The 23,549-nt window shown below is 49.4% G+C and overlaps 1 protein-coding gene and 1 pseudogene across 7 annotated transcripts in view; both read left to right on the forward strand.

The window, feature by feature from the left end:
* The window catches only part of HDAC4 (histone deacetylase 4), a 171,378-nt gene extending 163,868 nt beyond the window's left edge, over positions 1–7,510 (forward strand). For all 7 annotated transcript variants that reach the window (XM_040068889.1, XM_040068884.1, XM_040068886.1 and 4 more), the window contains 4 exons: positions 1,237–1,370; positions 4,985–5,069; positions 6,152–6,293; positions 6,731–7,510. In XM_040068889.1, the coding sequence (XP_039924823.1) occupies positions 1,237–1,370; positions 4,985–5,069; positions 6,152–6,293; positions 6,731–6,770 (401 nt within the window). In that variant the 3' untranslated portion in view covers positions 6,771–7,510. The remainder of the gene's footprint in view (positions 1–1,236; positions 1,371–4,984; positions 5,070–6,151; positions 6,294–6,730) is intronic.
* Positions 7,511–9,120: 1,610 nt separating this feature from the next.
* Positions 9,121–21,818, forward strand: LOC120755465 (uncharacterized; annotated as a pseudogene).
* Positions 21,819–23,549: the final 1,731 nt, after the last annotated feature.

The following is a 23,549-nucleotide window of genomic DNA, read 5'->3' on the forward strand; positions in this document are numbered from 1 at the left end:
CTCCTTTCTACCGCAGGTCTATTTCTTCCTCCAGGATACCTTATTAAAATTTTGAGCTGAATACATCTGCTCTCCACCTTTGAATTAATTACAGAGACCCCCCAAACCCTCCTTTTTGCTTTGGGTCTGGGATGTTTTTGAGAGATACACTGAAATTCCCCCCCCCAGGTTATGTGGAGTTTACCTGGCACGGTTTCATTCAAATTGATCCAGAGGACAGTTTTTCTTGCAAAAAGAGTTTTATTATTATTTTTTAAGGGTTTCTTCCAGCCAGGAAAGTTGTTCTCTACAGTGAACTTTAAAACCCCGTAAGGGAGCTGAACCTATAAACTTTATATAAAGAATAAAGTGAAATAGGTTTACAAGAGACAAGTTCCTTGAGATATCCAGAAACACTTGGGAAAGGGAAGGTCTTGTTTACCTGCTGTTTGAATTTGCCACGCTCTGCTCCTCTCACAAAACCAGTTATGGGCTTGGCAGTGGATGTTTTTTTCTGCCCGTTAATTCATTACTTTCCCGACTCACAAAGGGTTTTGCTCCAAAGCAGAAAGCAGGGAGTGGGTAGAAGTTCCCTGGCTTTTGCTTTGTTTGGCTTTTTGATTTTTTTTTTTTTTTTTTTCTTTTTCTCCTGGAGGGGGAAGGTTGCTTTGAGGACACGTTTTTTAAATCCTCGCCGCTTGGTTCTGTTTTGTTTAAAGGGGGCAGAAATGTATTGTGTGTCATCTGATCAAAGTGCCGGGTGCCCCTGGAATTTTTATAGCATATTATGGACGGGAAGAGCCGTCTGCTGAGAACGAGATGTCAAACCTAAATCTCTCTGGGGCGCTGCACTGCTGCTATCCCGACCCAAACTAGGCCGATTCCCCTTCCTCCTCCCCCCCACAAAGCAACATCCAGCAGAAATCTGCCCCTTTCTCTGCTTCCAGAGGAAATGTTGGCTGCTGGCTTTAGCTCGGGGTTCTGAGAGGTGGCATGGGAAGGATGGTGAACGCTCTCAGCTGGGATGGTGCTAGTGGGGACACATGGATCCATCCTAGGGAAGCCACGGCTGGAATTGAGCGGCAAGTGCGTTAAAGCCCAACCTGGCTCGTGTTATGCGCTGAGCCCTTTCAAATCCCCGCTGAGTTTTTAATATGATGTAATTCCTCTCCCTAATTCTTTGATCCTCCGCCAGGAGCCCGAATCCAGCTGCCACCTTTGCCCTTCTCCTGCATTTCCTCTGTTCCCTCGTTGCAGGCTTCGGGTACCTGACGAAGCAGCTGATGGGCCTGGCCGGGGGCCGCATCGTGCTGGCCCTTGAGGGTGGCCACGACCTCACAGCCATCTGCGACGCCTCGGAGGCTTGTGTGTCTGCCCTGCTGGGAAACGAGGTACAGGCACCCCCAAAACTTCCTCCCCCCTCGAGTTTGGGCGTCTCATCCTCACATCTACCAAGTTTCTGTCATTGTTTTGTGTCCTTTGGATGCTTGGTGCTTTAAAGAGTGTTTGTTTTACGCTTAAAAACCACCTGTGCTTTGCAGTCCGTGTGACGAGGGAAACAGCTAGGAATGATTTTTCGGGTTTGTTCTTTGTCCAAATAATTTGCTTTGTGCTCTTTGAAAAAAAACTCTTTTAATTAATTTCTGAATTTGTTGCGCAAGCCCTCCCTTCTCTGTGCTCACCTCTCTAGTTCTACAGCCTGTGCCTGCTGCATGGGTCAGCCTGCTTGACGTGGTTTGCAGCTGAATTTTTTCCTTGTAGTTATATTTTCTATTTTCTGCACATTGCTGCGTAGGAAAAGCCTTTGCTGTGTCAGAGAAATTGGCCAGAAAGTTTAGGGGGTGTGGTTGGAAGGTAAGAGCCAGACAGAGAAATATAGCAAGATGTTGGATTCTGAAGGAAGAGCTCAGGGTATTTTCTGACAGAGAAAACTTCAGATACTCCATCTTTTCTGCCTTCCGCCCCTCCCCCCCACCCCACACTTCTAACCCACTTTTAAGTGTCAGCGGGATGAAAGAAAAAACGCTACATGTACACATCTTAGAAATCCCTGCAGGGATGATGACTCCACCACTGCCCTGGGCGGCCTGACTCAGTGCCTAAGCATGCTTCCAGTGAAGGAATTTTCCCTAATATCCAACCGAAGCCTCCTCTGGTGCAACTTGAAATCATGTTTGAGCGCTTTTGAGTACGGTTAGTTCGGGCTAAGGTGCAGCACCAGAGGATCTGAGCAGTGGGTCTGTCTCCAGAGAGAGCTGATTTCTGCGAAGGGTTGTAATTCAGTGACCATCAGGTGTCTGGGGAGATGGAGAGGGAGCTTGGATCTGCATGGAGGTGCGGAGCAGTTTCACTTCTAGCCTGTTACAGAAGTGCTCTGTCTTCACTCGGCTTTAAGGGGAAGGCTGGAGTAGCCAGGCCAAGAGATAAACCAGCTGGGGTTCATCAGAAGCACCTGCTTCCAGCATCCCAGCTCCCAGTGTCCATGGAGCATCCTGCTGCTTGTGCTTGGCCAAACAAGTTCTAAGAAGGCTCTGGGCACGGGGAATGACTCCAGCCTGTGCTCAGCCCTTGGGACAGCTGAAAGCTCGGGAGGCAGGTGCCACACCAGCATGGAAACAGGGGCATTCCAGTGGTAAGGCACTGGCACAGGTTTCATAGAGAAGCTGTGGCTGCCCCTGGAAGTGTCCAAGGAGAGGTTGGATGAGGTTTGGAGCAACCTGGGATATTCTAGAAGGTATCCCTGTCCCTGGCAGGGGTTGCGACTGGTTGAGCTCTAAGGTCCCTTGCAAGCCAGACCATCCTAGGATTCTGTGAGGTGTTTATTGCAGCACCCATCTGTTTCAAGTGGTCACCGCAGACAATTCCTCTGGCTCCATCCGCTTTAGGGTGGAGGATGCACTTTGGAAGAGAAGCAATGGGAATAACGCCTGGAGGATGTCATTCTTCCTGCTCAGTGTGCCTCTAGGATCAGAGGAGGCTGACTGCAACCATGTGCAGTAAATAAGTGCTTGATCCAAGCCATGGATGTGTTAGGGAGTGTAAGGCTGTGGGGAGAGCTCAGCACTCAGGATACCTTGGATGTTGCAAGCTGTCTGAGTGGTTTTATTGAGCAGAGGGAATATCGATTCTTAAAGGTAAAAAACATTCATTATTTTAATCATGGATACAAGGACACTTAAACACAGACCTGCTCACACTTGTCCTAGGTGGGCTGTGCAGATAGGGTAATATTCCTGCACATCAGAAAGCAGGAAACACTCATTTTATCCAGGTCTTTCCTCGAACCTTTTGAAGGCAAGGGAGTCGGGGGTAATGGCTGCAGCTCTGCTCCGCGGCCCTTTGATGCGGTTTGATCTACAGCGTGTCAGGGGATCCTGCCTGCACACACATGGACAGGCAGCTGTGGCCAGGGCGGGCTGCAGGGAGCTGGACTGGCTCAGGAGCCGTCCTGGAGCTCCACTGGGGCTCGTAGGAAATGAGGGGAATGGTGCCAGTCCCCCGAGCGTCGGCGTCACCGGCGGAGATCAAAACTCCCGCGTTGGGAGAAGCACGGGGCAAGTGCAGGAGCCAGCTCCTTTCCAACTGTCCAGGAAATTAAACCAGAGCTGGGGCTGTGCAGCTGATTACTGCACTGGGGGAGGGGCTCAGGGCTGGGGAATGGATCTGCACCGCTGTGGTGGCAGAACTGTGCAAAGCTCACAGGGCTTCAGTGGAAATCAGTCTGAGAGAGTTTGTGTTAATCAGTCTGGAGAAGGCTCCAGGAAGAAGTCTTCCAGTGCCTAAAGCAGCTCCAAGAGAGCTGGACAAGAACTTTGGACAAGGTCCTGACGGGACAGGAAAAGGGGGAATGGTTTTAATCCATTTTAACCACAGAGGGCAGGGTTAGATGAGATACTGGGGAAGAATTTTTCCCTGTGAGGGTGCAGAGGCCCTGGCACAGGTTGCCCAGAGAAGCTGTGGCTGCCCCTGGATCCCTGGAAGTGTCCAAGCCTGGGCTGGATGGGGCTTGGAGCAACCTGGGATGGTGGAAAGTGCCCCTGCCCATGGCAGGGGGTGGAGTGAGATGAGTTCTGAGATCCCTTCACCCCCCGGCATTCCATGATTCCGAGGTCTGCTGATGACAGTCCAGACCAGTTAGCCACCATTCCTCTTCCATTACCCTTCAGAGCTGCCTGGTCCATTGTGGGGATCACCAGCCTCTGCCCTTCAAACAAGAAGGTGATGACAACCTGATGCCTCATGCCCAGAGGGTTTTGCTCCTTTTTGCTCAGGCCGAGGCTCTTTGCGAGTGTCATTTCGGGAGGAGGAGTGTGCTCTGGAATCAGGAACGTGCTTTGTCTCAGTGTCAGCCAAGAGGCCTTGGAAAGCTCTTGCTCAAAGACTTATCCTAGAATTGCTTTTACCTTCACTTAATGTCATACAGAAACCAGTTTGGAGCAGAACTATTTTTAGAGTGGAGAATTAATAAAAAGTGCAGTCCATAATTACTGAATCTGGAATGCGGCATCCACTGAAGTACCTATGGAATGGCTACCATGTGCTCCTAAGAGCAGTCTTTGCTGCAGCTTCTCTTGCCTTTGAGCAGAAGTTAAACTTTGTCATAGATATTTTTCACTACTAAACTCTGGCTGTTCTTTGATGGGGAACATCCCTGGTTGGACCTTGAATGCTGTTTTCAGCACAGTTAACAGCAGTGGACATCTCTCATTTTGGACAGCCCACCTTGGAGGTTTGGGATTAATTCATTCATTAGTGGAGAACCTGGGAGGGCGGTGGTGTCACCTTTTCTTGGGTTTTTCTAAAGGAAATCAAATAAATCCTAAAACATTCCTCCAGCAGTGCTGTCAGGCCCTTCCCCTGGGATGGCACAGCAGAATTGACTGGTGGGAGGTGTCCTTGCCCGTGACAGGGGACGGAATGGGATGAGCTTTAATGTCCCTTCTCACCAGTACCATTCTGGGATTCAGTGGTAACATTTCTTTGGTGTTCCTCTCTCTCTCTCCAGCTTGACCCTCTTCCAGAGAAGGTTTTCCAGCAGAGAGCAAATGCTAACGCGGTGCATTCCATGGAGAAAGTCATCGAGATCCATAGTGAGTGCAGCCCCACCGACCCAGCTGGTTCCCTGCGGGACACCCCTTGGGCTTCTCCCTCATTTTGTCAGCTCCACGCTCCCATTTCCCAGTTTCCTGGCGGTCACTGCGCCCTGAACTGGGTTTTTGTGCAGCCACAAACTGATTTTACTGTGGATGGAGCCAAGCCCAGCAAGGCTTTAGCCCTTTAGGGGGAATTGCAGAATCAGACTATGGGTTAGGTTGGAAAAGACCTTCAGGATGATCAAGTCGAGCTGTTAACCCAACAATAATTAAGAGCCCTAAAATCTCCGTAAAGGACAGACTATCCTGCCATTAGAGGGGGCTCTTACTTCTTCAAAAGCAATTAGGTCTCTCTGAATAACACAAGCCTTGTTGGGTGTTGTGGCACCTATTAATTAGGAGCTGATAGGCATGGAAGTGAAGCAGGCTCTCAGGCACAGGGTGGAATTCTTGGGATGTCCTGTGCAGGGCCAGGAGCTGGACTCGATGATCCCTCTGCCTCCCTTCGAAGGATATTCCATGAAATGGCAGTTTCTGGTATTGTTGTTGGTATTTTAGGTTTATTTAGCTGAGAAGTTTAAAATCATTGTGTCGAACCTTGCCTGGAGAAATTCTTGGAAATCCTTTCCTCTAGAGCCTTCACTGTGCTCTTCCCAATGCAAAAGGGTGTCCAACTGCCAACATAAAAAATACATTGGAGGTTGAAGCTTGGACTTGGTGATCTTGAAGGTCTTTTCCAACTTTAATGGCTCCAAATAGACCGTGGACTTCTTTAGTCTTCAGGGATTTGCCCACTGAAAGCACGTGGCAGTCAGCAGCTGGATCCGGACCTGGACTACATCCTTCCCTCTCCTGCATTTTTTGGTAGAGAGATATTTCCAGGTTCATTTGTCCTTAGGTCTAGAAGTTTCTGAGGGATTTGAAGTGGGAAAAGAACTATTTTTTGAGCACTTAAGGCCCTTAAAGTGAGAGTATGGATCAGCTGAGTGTTCCCTGGGCAGTTCCAAGCCGGCGGCCGAGTTTGGGAAAGCAGAAGCTGGAATGGTGCCCTGATGGCCCTGTTGTCACCTCTCCCCCAGGCAAGTACTGGCATTCCCTCCAGCGTTTCGCCTCCACAGTGGGATATTCCCTGGTGGAGGCCCAGAAGTGTGAGAACGAGGAGGCGGAGACGGTGACAGCCATGGCATCGCTGTCAGTGGGTGTGAAGCCGGCGGAGAAGAGGTCAGTGGTTTCCCTTCATATTTCCAGGTCTGCCCAGGCAGGAGGAGCAGCCTTCCAGGTTGCTCCTCTCCTTTCAGCCACGGCTGCTGCACTCCCTACATCCCCTGTCCTCTGTGGGTTCCCAAAAGACCTCCTAGGCTGCAAGAGAGCAGCAGAGCCATGAGCTCTGTGCATGCACCCTGTGCCTCAGCCTTCACCTCTGAGCATGGTTTTGTGCCGCAAAAAGGAATTTATTTTGTTGTTGCCCAAGTGAGATTGTCCAAAAGCCCTTCTTGGCAGCAAGTTTAATTCCAAGTAATCCCAGCTGGCTGGGTGGGAAGTTGAGGGGAACATAAGGAGGGAGACCTGGCACCAGGAATTGTCCAGCTATGTCATCTCCAACCCTGTTTTCCCTCTCCCCTCCCTCTCCCACCCTGCCTGGCTGCGCAATCCCTCAGACCTGAGGACGAACCCATGGAAGAGGAGCCTCCCCTGTAGCACCCATCTTCGAGCTGGAGTTCTCCTGTCTGTTTGTCTTCGTCTCAAAGCTCTGCCAAGAAGCTTTCTCTTGTTACTCCTGCGTCCTGTCACGGTTATTTCCTGAACACGGAAGGACAGCCAGGTGTAAAGCAAAGCAAGCAACACAAAAAACACCAAATCTCCGCATCTTTGAATCTCTTTTTGACGAAAAAAAACCGCTGGTGAAGAGCAGCAAAGGACTGACACGTTGGGCACTCTTCCTCTGGTGCTCACCAGGAGCGGAAAGGGGAACAACGCCCGGGAAGTCTTTGGCAGAGTCGCCAAACGAACAAAAACAAAACGCAAGAATAATAAAGAAATCAAAGATTCAACAACACGAATCAAACAAACCTTAACATAAAACTGGTGCTTACAAAGTTGATTACCAACAACTGAGCAATCTCCGCTTGAACCACTCAACCCATCGTGTACTTTCATTTCTTGGATATTTGAAAATAGCTCTTGCCTGCCTGTGAGTCAACGACAGCTCTTGTCGGAACGGGAACGTTGGGAGATGATGCTGAATTTTTAACGGGGAGGGACAGGGACACCTAAAGGAAAGGGAAGCAGAAGTGGGGGGAACGGTAGCCCAGATGGAGTCGGCTTTATTGTCTCCAAAGCCATCTGAAGATGAGTTTGTGCCTTTTTTTTTAATTGATGGATTTGGTGCAGCTGGATTTTCTGAAGTTTGAGGAACAATGCCTTAAGTAAAAATTAATTAAAAAACAAAACACACTCACATACACACACAAAAAAAAAAAAAAAAAAAATCACAAAGAACACAGCAGTTCCTGAATATTTTTCCTCTGGTTGGGAAAGCCAAGGACTGCCATCAGGAAGGAAGACTTTTTTGGCTTGTGCTGGCATGATGGTGGGAAGCAGGCATCAGCTAAAACAGAGTGTCTCCAAAAACTGTCGACAAGTTTGGATTTGTTTTGTTTTCTTTCATTGCTGTTTCAGAGGAAAAAAAAAAAAAAAAGGAAAAAAGGAAAAAAAAAAAAAAAAAAAAAAGGAAAAAAAATTAAGGTAGTTGCCAAAAAAGTGGCAAATACTGTTGGGTCTTTGAAATTCAGCCATTTTTAACAACAAATTTTCAAATGTTTTCTCTCTCTTCTACATTATCTAGTAATTGAACTTATCAATTTGGTTGTCGAAGCATGTATTAGACACAAATGCAGGTTTTAAGACTGGAATGCTTTTTATTAAAAGCAACTAGCATGAGAATATTGCTTAAATTGTTAGGTATAAATATATATATGTGTATAATGTATATTCCAAATGTATTCCAAGCTTAGAAACCGGATTCCTATGAATTATTGAGAAAAATATTTATGATGCATTTATAGAAAAAAGAAAAAAAAATATATGTAATAAATGCATACTCTAACAGTAGCCATTGGAAGCTCCCTAGGGACAGATTTGGGAATTGGAACGTTAAAGGTGCTTTTGGAAAAGGATCCAGGTTGAAGCTTGAGGACTTCTCAGGTGACAGGTTGGGAAGTTTTTCAGAAAGCCAACACTTTAGCCACTGGGCAACTACCCTAAACATTTGTATTTTAATTTAAGGTTTTTAGTTGTGATCCTTTTCTAACAAAAACAAGAAAAAAAGAGTTTTTTATTGCAAAGACACTGAATTTGCTGTTAATTTTTATATGGATATTTCCCAAAACCCTCCGGGAAGCCTTGTTTGTGTGACTCTGACATTTCTTTTCCATTTGGCAGGTTTCCTTTCCGAACGGCAATAGCATCTAAACCTTTTTTCCTCCCTCTTTTTTTGCTTAAAATACATGGATTTTCCTTTTTTCTTTTTTTTTTTTTTCCTTTCTTTTTTTTCTTTTTTAAATTATTTTCTCTATTGTTTTCTCTCCTTTTCCTTAACTCTTTTTGTACAGTGAGCAGCTTTCTGCAGGTGTAAGGAACTGTGGGCAGATCGACAGAGTTTGTTTTTTCTGGGAAAGGGTGCGTTTTACCGAGGAGGAGGAGGAGGGACCGTTACGGGCTCTTTTGTTGTACCGATTCCGCCGACTGTATATTTCCTCAGCTCTCTTGTAGTAGCTATGTAAAGAAAATAAGGAATTTTCTTACCTGGTAGCATTCAGTGGGCGATGCCTTTGTCTGGCCTGTGGTTTCTGGCGCTGCGTGCCCTTGGGAAGGCTCCTTGGACACTCCGGGACCGCTGGCGTTTTTCTCTCCACCGGTCACGCCCGCAAACTCCCCACCTCTTCTCTCCTGCTTTTTCTCTCCTCTTCTTCTTCCCAGCGCTGTGGGAGGGGTTTTTGGAGGTATTTTTTTTCGCCCCCCACCCCGAGGAGGTCATTGCCTCCCGGGAATGCCGGGTGGGAGAGGCCTCGAGCCCTGCTGCGGAGAGCAGAACGTCTTCGTGGAGACAGCGCTCCCTGCGTGCCTTCCTCCAGCAGTGTAGGACAGCACATCCATCATTCCAGCACAGCTTCTTCTTAACCACCCTTCCTTCTTTTATCCTGTTCCCATGGTGACTGGTGGGGTTGCTTCTAGTAACTTCTCTTCTTTCCAGTTCTCGAAGCAGCCGCTTTCATTCCGTTCAGGCTTGTGGGAGGAATCGGGAGCGTGACCCCATGCTGGATGCTTTTGTTTCCTTCCTCAATTTCTAGCACAGTTTCAAAACCAGACACTACAGTATTTGAGTTGTGCAAACCCAAGTAAGTCCTAAAACCCCAAAACGCCCCGTTGGCAGGGCCCATCCTTGGCATATCCTAAAAATCCCGCCGTGTGAGAGCACCCCGTACCTGGGGATGTTGTGGTTTGGGGTTTTCTTCCATCCAGCCACGCTGCTGCTGTGATCTGAAATCCATCGGGCTGCCGAATTTGGTGACTGACGTGGGGTTTTGCTCCCTGTGCCGTGGGCAGTGCTCATGTTTACACTTTTGTGTTGTCAGCTCTTCCCCAGAAGGTTTTTTGACATTTCTCTTCCCAGTTGTGGTAAAGCTTTTTCCTTCCTTTTTTGCGTTCCCGGGAGCCGCTGGCCGACCGTGCTGAGCCGGTTCCTTTGGAGAATTCGGAGGAGCTTGTTGGGATGCCACCTTCCTTCCTTCCTTCCTTCCTTCCTTGCCCTCAGCTTTTTGCCAGGACAGGAAGATTTTTCCCGGGACGACAGAGCTTGTCTCCTCCAAACTCCCGGCACAACGTGGGTTTGTTTCAAAGCATCCCCCTCCCCCTTTTCCCTGGGAATGCTCTTCCCTGGGCTGTGACCTTGCCTGGGGATGCTCTTCCCCAGAGGTGCTTTCTGGGGCCAGTGCAGGCACAGAGAGAGGGGAGGGAGCCCTTGTTTTGAGGCTCTCCAGGGGGATTTTTCACCTTTTTGAGCCATTAAGCTTCTTCATTTCAGATGGCTTTGCCATGGGGCAGCCATGCCAGCGGGGTGGGAGCCTGGGATGCTCCCACGTCCCAGCGCCTGCTGCCCAGGGCGTCCTTTGTACCTGCTTGGGAAGAAAAGAAACATCTTTCAATCCTCTTTACAGTGAAGTGAGGCCCAGTTTGCAGTACACAAGTAACCATTGGGGGTTTTTTTGGTTGTTGTTTTTGGGGTTTTGATTTTATTTTTTTTTTTTAAACTTTCAATACAAAACATTCCTTTTTTTATTAGTCACGGTCATGTATTCATTCCATTCTTCCTTTTGTAAACTTTTTTGGGCCCACGTTCTTTTACGGGCATTGATATATATAAATATATATATAAATATATATGAATATATTTTTTTAAGTTTCCTACACCTTGAGGTTGCATGGTCTGTAAGGTTGGCATGTCTTTATATTGTATACAGATTTTGCACGCCAAACTTGGCAGCTTTGAAAACGATAATGGAAAAAAAAACAAAAACAAACAAAAAAAAGAGGTGGTTTGGGGTTTCTTTGGGTTGGGTATTGTTTTGTTTTTATATTGAGGTTTTTTTTTTTTCCTCTCGTGGCATTTGTGGAGACTAAAGGTTGGGATGTTGTTGTCACACACACTCACCCACACAGCTACACACCAAGGAAGGAGAGTGGGATTTCTTTTTATTGTTTTTGGGGGGTTTTTTTGGTTTGGTTTGGGTTTTTTTTTTTTTTTTTTTGGTAGTCTTACTGAACTTAAGAAGAAAAAATTGTGCTTTTTATTGTTAAAAAGAGTAAGTAAATAAAAAACAAAAAGGACTACTTAAACATTTCTCATTTTAAGAAGAAAAGAAAAAAAACTAAGACGTTTATCTAGCACTTGTGACTTAACCAATAATAGAGTTTATTGTATTTATGTGGAAACAGTGTTTTTAGGGAAACTACACCAAACACACCAAGTAAACTGCCTGTGTCATTATTATTATTATTGTTATTATTATTATTATTTTCCCTTGGGTTGGTGTTTTTGCTTTGATTTCTCAAAAGCTGGGTGGGGAGGTTGGATGCAACCCTTGTGTCAACACACGGAGTCTCTCATTCCGAGGAGCCGGACGGACGGATGGATGGATGAGGAGGACTTTAAAGAGTTAACTCTTCAGCACAGCTGTGTTAACTTTTTTAAGAAATTACTTTTACATGATGTATTATTGCTCGGTTTCACTTTAAGCAGTCGTGTACTGTGCAACACTGTGGTTTAAAAATGAGACTTTACAGCGAAAGGCAAAACGTGTTTCTTCATTGTCATGAAGTTGGGCTCGTTCTCAGCTCATCTTCACTTTGTCTTTGATATTGATGATGAAAAAGAAAAAAAAAAAAAGTATCCTATTGAAAGAAAATAAATTAACACTTTTTCTGTGCTCCATAGTGGAGGCGCTATTTTCCAATTTATGAGGATGACAAACTTATATATATAATATATATATAAAAGTGGGGGTGGGGGCGGGGCGGGGGGGGAAGGGGTTGAAACATTATTCACCCGAGAGCTTATTACAGATATGTAGTATCAGAAAGTTGTAACTATATTATATTCTACTTTATACTTATACATGCTCAGTATGATGTCACCATTGGTAGCAGCTACCGGTTTACGCTGTAATTTAGACACAATTTCTTGTATGGACCCTACTTTCAGTGATGGTAGCATTCTTTGTGCTCAGTTTTCCGATGGTCCTTTCTTTTAAATTGGTGGAGTTGGAATATTTTTTTCTCATTCTTGTTTTTTTTCTCTTTGTTTTTATTTTATTTTTTTCTTTTCTCTCTCTTTTTATTATTTTTTTTTTTTTTAAACTGGCCAATGGTGTCTTTCTCTGACAGTACCGACTTCAATTTCAACTTTATTAGGAGTCCAGTATTTTGTACCACATTATGACAACTTGTTATTCTTGTGGTGTAAATAAAAGAAAAAAGTTAATTATAGTACCACCTGGGTTTCTGCTGCTGATCTTTCCTTCCTTTGCTGGGATGGGATGTTTCATCTACTGGGCTCTTGGTGTGTCATGGAAGGGGGTCTTGGTGCCCGAGTGGGGGTTTTTTGGGAAAAATATACCCATGTCTATGTTGGGGTGTTCATGGGAAAGTTCTGGAAGTTTCCCAGCTTCCTTGTGGCTCCTGGGCACGTGTTGACAAGTGCCTGCAAAAAACCAGTTGAGTTTCCAGCTGAAGCAGCTCCACCTTTTTACCTTTCACAGCCTTTTTCATATGTGTTTTCCCTCCAGTTGGCTTCCTGCTTGTCTCCGGAGCCCCCTGAACGATCCAAAATCCATCTTCTTCATGAGTGTCACCTGGAATTGTCCTGTGGTCACAGGGCAGGAGGCCGTGCTTCAGTTCCGGGCTCCTTCCGGTGACTCCCCGGCAGCAGCAGCGTTGGCGTTCACCAAGGGCTCCTCGTGGGAGGGGCAGGGGAGAGCTCTCAGGGAAAGTCTGGGATCTTCACGATTCCCTCAACAGTGAAGTGTCCCCTGCTGCTTCAGCATGATTCGTGGGAATCATGGAATGGTTTGGGTTGGAAGGATTCAGGAGGTCGCCTCTGATTCTAACTCCCTGCCATGGGCAGGGACGCCTTCCACTGTCCCAGGCTGCTCCAAGCCCTGTCCAGTCTGCTCTTGGGCACTGCCAGGGATCCAGGGGCAGCCACAGCTGCTCTGGGCACCCTGTGCCAGGGCCTCAGCACCCTGCCAGGGAACAATTCCCTCCCAATCTCCCATCCATCCCTGCCCTCTGGCAGTGGAAGTCATTCCCCGTGTCCTGTCCCTCCATCCCTTGTCCCCAGTCCCTCTCCAGCTCTCCTGGAGCCCCTTCAGGCCCAGAAGGAGTCCTAAGGTCTCCCTGGAGCCTGTATTTGTGTGCAGGTTGTGGGTCTGGTGGTTGTTTTAGGACCAAGATCTGGGGATTCCTGCCTGGCTGGGACGGCACCTGCAGCTCCCAGGAGCTGGGGGAGCTAATTTCTGGGAGTGAAATCCCATTGCTGGGTGATCCAGCTGAGGCCTCGTTTTGAGAGGTGGGGGCTGCTTCAGACATCATCCCAGTCCCCGTGCCAGGCGTCACCTCACCTGGAATGCTCCGAGCTCACCGTGGGCACAGGGACATAAACCGAAGGGGAGGGCTGAGCTCAGTGCTGTGGCACCCGCTGCTTTGGCCGTGGGAACTTCCACAGCCAGAAATCCATTAATCCCCGAGAAAATTATGTGCTGCAATGAATTTGATCCAACAGGATTTTGAGGTGGTTCCCTCCAGTGCGTGCCCATTGTGAGGTGTGAGGGATGGATGCCTGGCCTGGTGCTGGCACACCCTTCCCAGGGCTCTTACCAGGTTTAATTTTCTTAATTTCACTTGTTTTCCTTGTATTTTTGCAGGAGGAAGAGGCAGTTTCTCCCTGCGGGCAGCAAGTCAAGGCTTTGTGCTTTAGATGAACGCCTGTGGCAGTGGGAGCGCTGCAGGGGAAAGAAAAGGGTCCAGTACTAAATGTACAACCTGAGCACACGGGGGGCAGGAGTTCAGTCTGTGCCAGCAAAACGTTCTGGGTTTATGATGGGATTTGGATCTGAGTGCAGTAGAAGCTTTCACCTAGGGCTGGGCTGATCTTTTAGGGAGTTCTCTGAAGCTCACTCAGGGACCTGGAAACTCATTCGTTGTCCCTGCCTAGATGTGATGTGTTGATGTGACCTGCAAAGTTGCCCTGGGATAGAGAAAATGCTGGGAAAAATAGCGGGTGGGGTGAAATTCCAGGGGGTGTCAAAGGGACTGGGAGTTCCTGGCAGGGAGAGGCTGGGAGGTGTTCTGCACTGTTTCCCTGGAGGAAAATACTGACACCGTTGATGGAAAGGTGCAATAACAGGGTCACATGCAGGAATTCAGGACCTTTCTGTCTGGGTACGGGAGAAAGAGCTGAAGCTGGGCCAAGTCAGGAGAAAGTTCATGGTGAGAGGGACATGGAGGGGCTGGACCTGCCTGGAAAACCAGGGCTGTTCACAGAGCAGCAGAGAATATATTTTAAGAATTGTGGCAAAAAAAACCCCAGCTCCCCGGGGTGTGGGGAAGGCACAGTCCGCCTTTTTTTTTTCCGGCAGCACAAGCTGGCAAAGCCAGTTCCTGCTGAGGATGGGGAATATGTTCCCATTCCATGGCTGGAAGGCTTCAGCAGGAACAGAGCAAATCCCAACCCATTACAGGCTCTGAGGGAAAGGACTCCTGGCTGGGGGACACAGAGAGGGGCCAGGTGTCTTCTGGATGCCCATGAGGGAAAAGCAGACCTCTGCCCACGTTTACAGCAAATTAAATGATTCACTAGCAGAAGGAAATGTTTGGGGTTGGCACAAAACGGCCCCAAAATCTCACTGCTGCACAGCAGAAATGGAAAACCTTTCCTGTGTAGATTGGATCGCGCAGCCGGAGCGTCAGTGTGCGCTAGCCACAGAGAGGTGCCCTTTATCTGATTTACTGCAGACCCTCTTGAGTCTTTTTTCATCTATTTTTTTTTATTAATTCATTCCCCTGCCCCAAGGGGGAGGTTTGGAATCATAGAGTCACAGAAAGGAACTTTAAAAATCATCTTATTCCTGACCCTTGCCATGGCTGGGGACGACTTCAATTTCAGTGGAATTAAAGCCAAAAAAAAAAAAAAAAAGGGGGGGGGGGGGGGGGGGGGGGGGGGGAAGGTTTACTGTATTTAGAAGGATGAGGGTGCAGCCAGAATTGTGCATTTGTGCTATATGAAGGCACAATTAGCCAATGGTCAACAGCTTCAGCGTGCCTGCCGGAACAAGAAACCCGTTTCCCATTAAATCAGGAAGGGAATGGGGAGCAATTCCTGGGCTTTAAAGGCGATTAAATACCCAGAGTCGTTGAGCAAGCTTTCAGAATTTCACTCTTCATTACATGTTTGAGTTTGAAAGGGGAAAAAAAAAATAAAAATAAACTCCCCCTCCTTCCCCATTAGCAGAGAACAATTCCTGCAATCCCCCGCGCAATCCCCGTGGATAATGCAGCCAGCGCGGCTTTAGCAGCCGCCTTTCCCCTTGGAGGCGGCTGGGTTCAGCCGGTGGTGAGCGACAGGAATTTCTGGAGCCGATTTATCCAGGAGGAGGTCCCGGCGCTGCTGAGGGTCCCTGAGCCCAGCCCAGCCCAGCCCTGGCAGCGCTGCCCCCAAATCCTTCCGTGCTGCACTCCGGCAGGAGGAAAACCGGGACCCAAAGGGATGAAATCCGGCTTTGCGAAAGGTGGAGAGACCTCTGGCTCTGGAAAATAGGGAAATTGAAGCGGAGACGGGGAAGACCTCGCTGGGAGCATCCCGAGCCCGTTCCGGACCCTGCCAAGGCTGCGGAGCGCCGGGGCAGCCAAGGGGAGAGGGGCTGCGCTCCCCCGGCTCTCTTTAGGAAATGTCAGCGGGCTGGGGCAGGCGGGTGTCCAACCGCACCTCCGCGGGATGCAGCCTGCGGGGAGGAAGAGGAGGAGGAGGAGGAGGAGGAGGAGGGCTGTCTGCGCACCCAAAGCACAGAGCGGATTCCCGCAGCTCCGGCTGGAAGCTGCTCAGGGCTGCCTGGCTCCCCCTGGGCTGATGGATGGTGGCCCCTGACTCGTTGGGGTGCTTCGCCTGTGGTTGATGAAGCGGCTCCACCTTGGGGATAACAAATTGCCTTGGCCAGGTTTATCTGTTGGGCTTTAGCAGGCCCCTGTGCTGTGCCAGATCCTGGGAATGCTGAAAATAAGACTGGAATTGAGTTGTTCCGAGCGGGCTGCAGGCTAATTCCTCTTTCATCTAAAGCCTTCTCATACTTGACCTCTCTCCCCTTTATATTCAACGGGAAATTCGATTTGCACTGTTATTCCAAAACAATTCCTCTTGGTTCCCTTTGTGAGGCAAGAAAGGCAGGACTGAGGGCTTGAGTATCCAGGGCTGCTTCCCAGCTCTGCTGGGGATAGGCTTGGAGGGGGATGGAGAGAAGAGGAATCCAAGCAGGGCAGGAAAATATCTGCAGAATCCATCAGGGTCCGCTCTGGGACGCAGCTGGATCATGCCCTCAGTCCCAAGGATTCTGTCTCACCGTGCCCGTGCTGCTGGGCTGCTCAGCCAATCCTTCCTGGTGCAGAGCCACGCTGGAATTTTGTCTGGAGGCAGGGAAGCAACACAAAAACACAGAACTTGGCAGCTCCCAACTTCCCCTCAGTCAGAAAACGCAGTGCCTTGGATTTATCATGGAATCGCTTTGCTTGGAAAAGCCCTCCCCGACACAGGAGTCCAACCATTCCCCCAGCACTGTCAATGCCACTGCTGACCCAGGTCCCCAAGTGCCACATCCACACGGCTTTTAAACTCCTCCTGGGATGGGGACCCCACCGCTGTTTCCCTGGGCAGCTGTGCCAGTGCCTGACTTCCCTTTCGGGGAAGAAATTTTCCCTAATATCCAACCTAAGCCTTTCCTGAGGGACTGAAGGGAATCCCATTCTGGGATTCTCTGGTCCTCCTGAGCAGAGCTGAACCAGGTGTACAGCCTGCAGAAGGATTAAAGGTATTTCTGGAGACTTCCAGGTGAGTTTTTGCTCTTCCCCCTTGTGTCCTGCTGTAGGACAGGTTTCTTCTCCTCGCTTGTCCTGTGTGAAGGAGGTTTTGTCTGTGTCATCCTCAGCTTTAGGACTTTGGGGAGTTGAAGATTCACAGCAGAGCACCTTCCAAAATGAGGAAGTGAGGAACTCACAGCAAAAACGTCCTGAAAAATGCATTGGCTGACAGTGCTCAGGAGCAGGTCTCAAAAGCAGTATCTTTCGAAAGAAACTTAAAAATAATCTCCCAGTTTTGCTTTGGGTTGGGTAGATTCCCCCTCCCCGCCCCCCTTGGGCACAGTTAAACGTGTGAGCTTAAAGGAACACATTGTATTTTGGCTAGTTGCTGGAAAAGTCAAGTGGAATGGGAAAAGACACCTTGGGTGCCACCAAATCCATCTGTTAGCTGAGCAGCATCACACTTGTCCCGCTGGGTGGCTGGGGAGAGCCAATCTGAGGCTCAAGTGCTTTCCCAACTTTTAGCTGGATTTTCTCCTTTTCCAGACAACTTGGGTTTCACTTGGAACCTGTCTGGCAGCGTTTGGCTTCCTGGCTGCTTGGAGACATGGAAAATGAGGAATGCTGGCCATAAAACTCTGAAATTGTGGGAAAAAGGCAGCTTAGAGAGGCAGCCTCTGATGAGAAGGTGAGCGGCTCTTTCAGGGATGGGGTTTGGGAAAGCAAAGGCTCCGGCAGGATTATTTTCCCCATCCCTGGAAGTACCCCAGGCCAGGTTGGATGGGGCTTGAAGCAACCTTTGATAGTGGAAAGTGTCCCTGCCCACATCAGGGGGTAGAAGGAGATGAGTTTTAAGGTTCCAGGCTTAAAACTTGTGGGAAGACAGACAGAGATAGTGCCAAGGGCAATCTTGCCCCCCATACATTGCAGCTGTGTTAATTATCAAAGGGTGGGAGCAGCCTTGCCCTCACAGCCATGGGTGTGATAAAAGAGTGAATTAGCTGGGAGAAGAGTCAGTGGGAGTCTGCTGTCTGTGCTCTGAGGAGGAAGGCACAGGAGGTTGTGCAAGGGACAGAAAGGGTAAGACTTTGTATAAGGAACAGGCAGGGTTAGGCGGCTGTGCTAGGGACAGGAAGCTGTGAGCTGGAAATGCAGAAGGAAGGTAGAAGAAGGAGAGAGCCAGAGCTGTGTGGAGCTACTCATGGGACTGCAACATAGAAACATTTTAGATAACAAGGTACTGATGCTCAGAGTCCCCTGAAGTTTTTACAGAAGCACTCTTGAGTGCTGTGGCCATCTCAATGATGACAAAACCTTCCAACCCAAAACCTTCCAACCCAAACCATTCTGGGGTTTTAAGATCTTAAAACAAAACTTATCTAATGAAGAGGCTGGAGTGCCTTGTGTACAACAAATTCTTCCCTTCTTCTGATAGAAATGGGAAAATCACCTGGGTGAAGAGGGCTATGGTTAATTCTGAGCAGGGAAGAGGAAACCCAGGAGGATTATGTCTGAAATTTTCCATGAGCCCTGTTCCCAGGAGCTACATGGGACCCCCCTGGGCCTCCCTCCACCCTGGGACACCCCTCTTCACGTGTGCATGGGGTTCACCTCCTCCTAGATCCTGACGGCATTCCACGCAGAGCAGGAATTCTCGGTTGTGAAAGGGGGTGACCCATGGAAAGGATCCAGGAAACCCCAGATCAGTGGGAATGGCAAGCTCCTCAGTAATCTGTGCCTGGAATTTGCATCCTAAAGCCTTCAGGCAGCAGAGACCACTGCCAGCAACGCCGGACTCCTGACACAGCTCGGCTGAACTAGAGGAGAGAGCCCTTCAAGAACAGCCACGCCAGGAGCTTTTAGCCATTACAAAATTTGCCTAGAAATATTTTACTCGTTGCAAAATTCACCTAGGAGCACATTTGAGGCTTTGCTGCGCTGAAAGAAGGGGTTTGGTGACCTCTTGCTGGAGCAGGGCAGCTTGGCCATGTTCAGGAGGGAGGATTTGAGGTGGGTGCAGCAAAGCTGGAGGAGCTCGGCAGGCAGGGATTCGGGATGCTGGGGGACGTCCCTCTCTGATCGTGACCCTGTGAAGGTGTGGGAGGAGGGACGGGGCTCTTTGAAGTCCCAGCCACCCACATTTCCCTTTCCAGCCCCTTCAACGGAGGCTGAGCTTGATTAAATCAGCATTTCCTGGCTGGAAGCGGGGCAAGGGCAGGCTCAGTGCTCCTGTGGCAGCCGTGGAGAGCAGCTCCGTGCAGCATCCCCACCTTGGGGGGGATGGATATGGGCTTTGGCACGAGCATTATTTTCTTTAACCGAAACCCAGGCCAACAGGACAAAAATCTGGTGGGGTAGGGAAGATGAGGGTGAATGAGTCTTTAGGTGGGGAAAGCTGGAAATCACCTGGAAAGAAGAAATATATATATATATGTGTTTTTATATATATATATATATTTGTATGCATAAATATGTATAAAATGTGACCCAGCCCTGAACTTTTCCGGCAGGGAAGCAAAATCCGTGAGGAAACGCAGCCCAGCCTGCAATTCCTCGTTATATCAGTGGGAGCCACCTTAGTGGGGCCAGTAAATCTGCCAGATGGCAACGGGGGGATTAGGTGGGAAGGTGGGACCCTCGGGAAGGTGCTGTGCTTGCCCTCCCCCAGCCCCTGAGCAGCCCCACCTTCCCTGTTAAGGAATGTTAATCACCCCGGCTCCCAAAATGATCCCAGAGGTTTGCTTGTAATAAAATCTTCATGGTGCTCCGAGGTTTGGGGTGTTTTTTTGTTTCCTTTCCCTGTTGCGTGGGAAGGGGTGGGAGGGATGGGAGCTCCAAGGAGCTGCGGCTGCCCCTGGATGCTGAGAAGTGTTCGGGGACAGGCTGGATGGGGCTTGGAGCACCCTGGGCTGGTAGATGAGATGTTGAGGAATTCGATCTCTTGCTGCCCTTGTTGAGCGGGACGAACGGGGAATGGGCTCAGGGGTCATCTGGGCGGCAGGGACAAGGAAACCAGCAGACAGATACAAGCCTCAAAATCGCATTCGCTTTAAGTAAAGCAGCCCCAAGCTGCCAGGCTGGGCTCGGCCCCAGCTGGGTGTTGTCTGCCCCTGAGCTCTGCAGAACTCGTGACACATCAAGGAAAAGCCTTTTCAACCAGCAGAGCTAAATACAAGACTGAAAAAAAAATCCCGAAAAAAAACCCAAAACAAAACAACGCACCCCCCCCCCCCCAAAAAAAAAAAAAAAAAAAAGAAAAACAAACAAAAAACAACTAAAAATCGAGTTGACTGGCAGAGAACACAATCTTGGCTCCTTCCTCCACGGGTCTGTTTGTTTTCCGTAGTCACCGAGGTCATCCTGCAAAAACCATGGTGCGGCTCTCCATCCCCAGCCTTCCTCCTGCTTTTCCTTCAGCTTCCATTTCCTCCTCTCCCTCGCCGTGAAGGAGGAAGGATCAGCGACGAAGGGTGAAGGATGGGCTGTTTTCTCCGGAGGAGAGGAGGGGAGAAAGCAGCGCGTTCCCCTCGGGAGCAGCGCCATTCCTTGTGAGCGTTTACAGGATCCGTCCCGGCAGCAGGCGAGCAGGCAGGGGCTGTGCCAAGGGATGATATCACATCACATCACATCACATCACGGGGCTGATGGACTCCAGAGCTGCTCGGACAGATGGGGGAGAGATAAAAGGGAGAACTGTCTGCTCAGGACAGAGCCCAGCCCGTCGCCCTCGGGAGATAAACGGCCGTGAGCGTTTGGGAGCGGGGAGGAGGTAAAAAATGAAATGCTGCCGTGACCTAAGGGGCATCACAGAACCCCAGCACGGTTCGGGTTGGAAGGGGCCTTAAAGCTCATCCAGTTCCATCCCCTGCTATGGGCAGGGACACCTTCCACTAGCCCAGGGTGCCCCAAGGCCCATCCAGCCTTGAATGGACGCGTGGACGGACGGATGGACGCGAGCAAAATATTGCCTGTTGCCTAGTGGACAAAAAAATATGCTCCTGGGAGAAGCCCCCGCGTTCCCCATTTCCACAAAAATACCGAATGATTGGGATAACTCTCCCTCCCCACCACATTTCCGCAAAGGGAACTGCTAAATTTGGTTTATGTCTTAATATTGTAGTTCTTTAATAACGGCCTCATTGTGGACCGGGGGCTCAGGGCAGTAAAATGTAAAATGCAGGTTTTCCCAATGGCAAAACCAGAACTATTCCTGGTGTCCCGGGCCTGGCACTAAGTTCCCTGCACATAATGTACATCTCCACCACCCCCAGCATTTCCTGGTGACTTGTGCTCAGGCTGGCTCCGACACACTGAGACGCACACTAAATTATTTGGAGAGCAAAAATAAAAAGCACTTCAAGGGCTTCCAGACTGAAGGGGGGAAAAAAGCATTCAGCCTTTTCTCCATATTTCCTTCACGAAGAAATTTGCTCTAATCAGCACAAGCCCTTTATTTAGGGTTCATTTGAACCCTTTTACTGATTTATTTCTATGATGCCAACAGGACAAGGAGCCCAAGCTCTGCCTGAGGGAGTACACCGGGCAAAACCTCGTTTGGTGAATCCCACGGTCAGAGGAGTTTTTGGGTGACCCTGTAGCTTTGTGTCCCCTCTGATGGGGGACAGTGGAGACCTGGGACCCTGAAGAAGCCAAGACTGACCACAGTGAACTCTGTGGAGCCTGTGCCATTGCATATTGCTGGGAAAAAGTGAGCTAAGGGACTGGAAAAGCTGGAGATGGCCTCCTTTCCCTGCTGGGGGAAAGACCGATCCTCTCCTGGGCCTATGGTGCTTTCCTCTTGCCCGAAGGACCTGGATAACAATTTTCACATCCCATGAGGCTCCTCTGTGCTGAAGGTTGCTCCAGCATCCTGCTGGTGCTGTGGGGTTATGGGGGAAACCTTCTCACGTAGATGCTGTGAATTTTGGGTGTGGTGGACCCCCGGAGCTCCGGAACCTCCAAGCCCACCAGCGCTGCGCTTCCCAGGAGGACACAACCATCTCCTCAACTCGTTACCTTTCACTCCCCTCTAGTGGTTATGGAGCCAGCGGTGGAGCCAAGGAGGCAGAGAGGAGCTCGGTGGAGCAGGAAAGCGGCTTTTTATTCATCATCGATGCCATCTGAAGGGCAAAGACGGATTCCTGTTTAGGGCCAGAGAGACGTGAGCCTGTTTGAGACGCGCCCAGCTGAGCCAGGGTGCTGGAGCTGAGGGTCACACCCTGCACCTTCCTTTCTTTAAAAAGAAATATAGATTTTATTATTTTTTTTTCTTTAAAGTACTTCTCTCCATAAAGACAGAACCTAAACGTGGCCACAGGGCATTAATCCCTTTGTCCCCATCTGCCCCTCCTGTCTCGAGCCTGGGAGATTTCACGGTGTTGGTTCTCTTTGCGGGCTGAGCCGGCTGCAACGCGTGGCCAAGGGCCTGGAGAAGAAAGATGCTGTCAATCTGACACTGCCCTCAGCTCCTGGTGCTGCCAGCTACCCGGAGAGGTGAAAATGAGAGGATGAGAACGGAGCTGAGATAACAAATATCAGGCGAGGACCCCCCTCAGTTTCTCTGCTGTCATCCCAAGGGGTTCCCTCGGAGCTGGCGCTGACCCTTGCTGAGCAAACATCTCTGTGCTCGTGTCTCCTCCTGGCTGAGCACTCCCCAAGCAGACGGGAGGGAGCAGGACACCTGAGACTCGCCACTGGGCCCTGACCCTGTTTCTCCCTCTGTGATCCAGCACACCCGGGTCTGAGGCACCCTGGAGCTGGGGGGCTCCATCCAAGGGCCAGACAGCGGTGCCCGCACTCCAGCTGGTTCGGGCCGTGGTGGAGAGACACAGAGTGATCCCCACGGGTCCTGCCCCAAGGTTTCACCAGCTGGCAGCAGCTTTTTTGGAGCATTCTCACGGGCGTCTCTGCTGGGATGGCAGATGCCTGCCTCCAGGGGCGGGAAAACAGCTGTCCTGCCTGCACAAAGAGGTGCTGGGACAAGCCCAGCCTCGGAGAAGCACCCACAGCTGTCACCCCCATCCTCCTTGGGGACAGCTCCTCTGCCAGCCCTCCCAGGGACCACCCCGTCCAAGGCCACTTCCCTGCCACCACGCTGTCCCCAACCTTTCCCCCAGCATGGGGCCAGGGACCTTTTTGTTTGCTTGAGAGCTGAGATTCCTCTTTTTTTTTTTTTTTTTTTTTTTTTTCCCCTTTTCCCCCTTCGGAAACTTTGGGAAGTTTCCAGCATGAGTCACTGCCCGCCTCTCCTCCGTAATTAGCGCGCTGGGAGTTGCGAAGATGACTTTGGGGTAGTCTCCTAGAATTAATCAAAGTGTGTCTTCCACATTTCAGCGCAGTAAAACCATCATCCGGCCAAATCCCTCCTGACTGGCACAGCCCTTTCCCGGTCCTTTCTCTCTCTGCTCTTCCCTCCTCTTTATTTTTCGTTCTCGGTCTCTTATCCTCCTCTCTTGGCGGCATTTCCCACAAAAGTCTCGTAACCTCTTTTCCCCTGAAATCTGGCAGAGCCCTTCCCAGGGAGTTTGCTCCCGCAGCCCTTCTTCTGGCGTGCATCAACGTGCCGCTGTGGTCGGATGTCGGGAAGTTTGGGCTTTGTTCCGTTCGGTTCACAGGCTTTTGACATCTTAAATAACAGGATGCTTTCACCATTTGACAGTAGGAACAAACCCCGAGTGACGCACCCCACTGCTGCTTTCAACTCCCCATTAAAGCCCCCCCTCCCTGGTTTTAATCGCTTTCAGGATTAAGCTATCGTTTTGAGGATTAAAAAAAAAAAAAAAAAAAAAAAAAAAAAAAAAAAAAAAAAAAAAAAAAACCAAAAACACCCCCCCCCCAAAAAAAAAACCAAAAAAA

The sequence above is a fragment of the Hirundo rustica genome, chromosome 7 (genome assembly GCF_015227805.2).
Source record: "Hirundo rustica isolate bHirRus1 chromosome 7, bHirRus1.pri.v3, whole genome shotgun sequence".
Taxonomy (NCBI): Eukaryota; Metazoa; Chordata; class Aves; order Passeriformes; family Hirundinidae; genus Hirundo; species Hirundo rustica.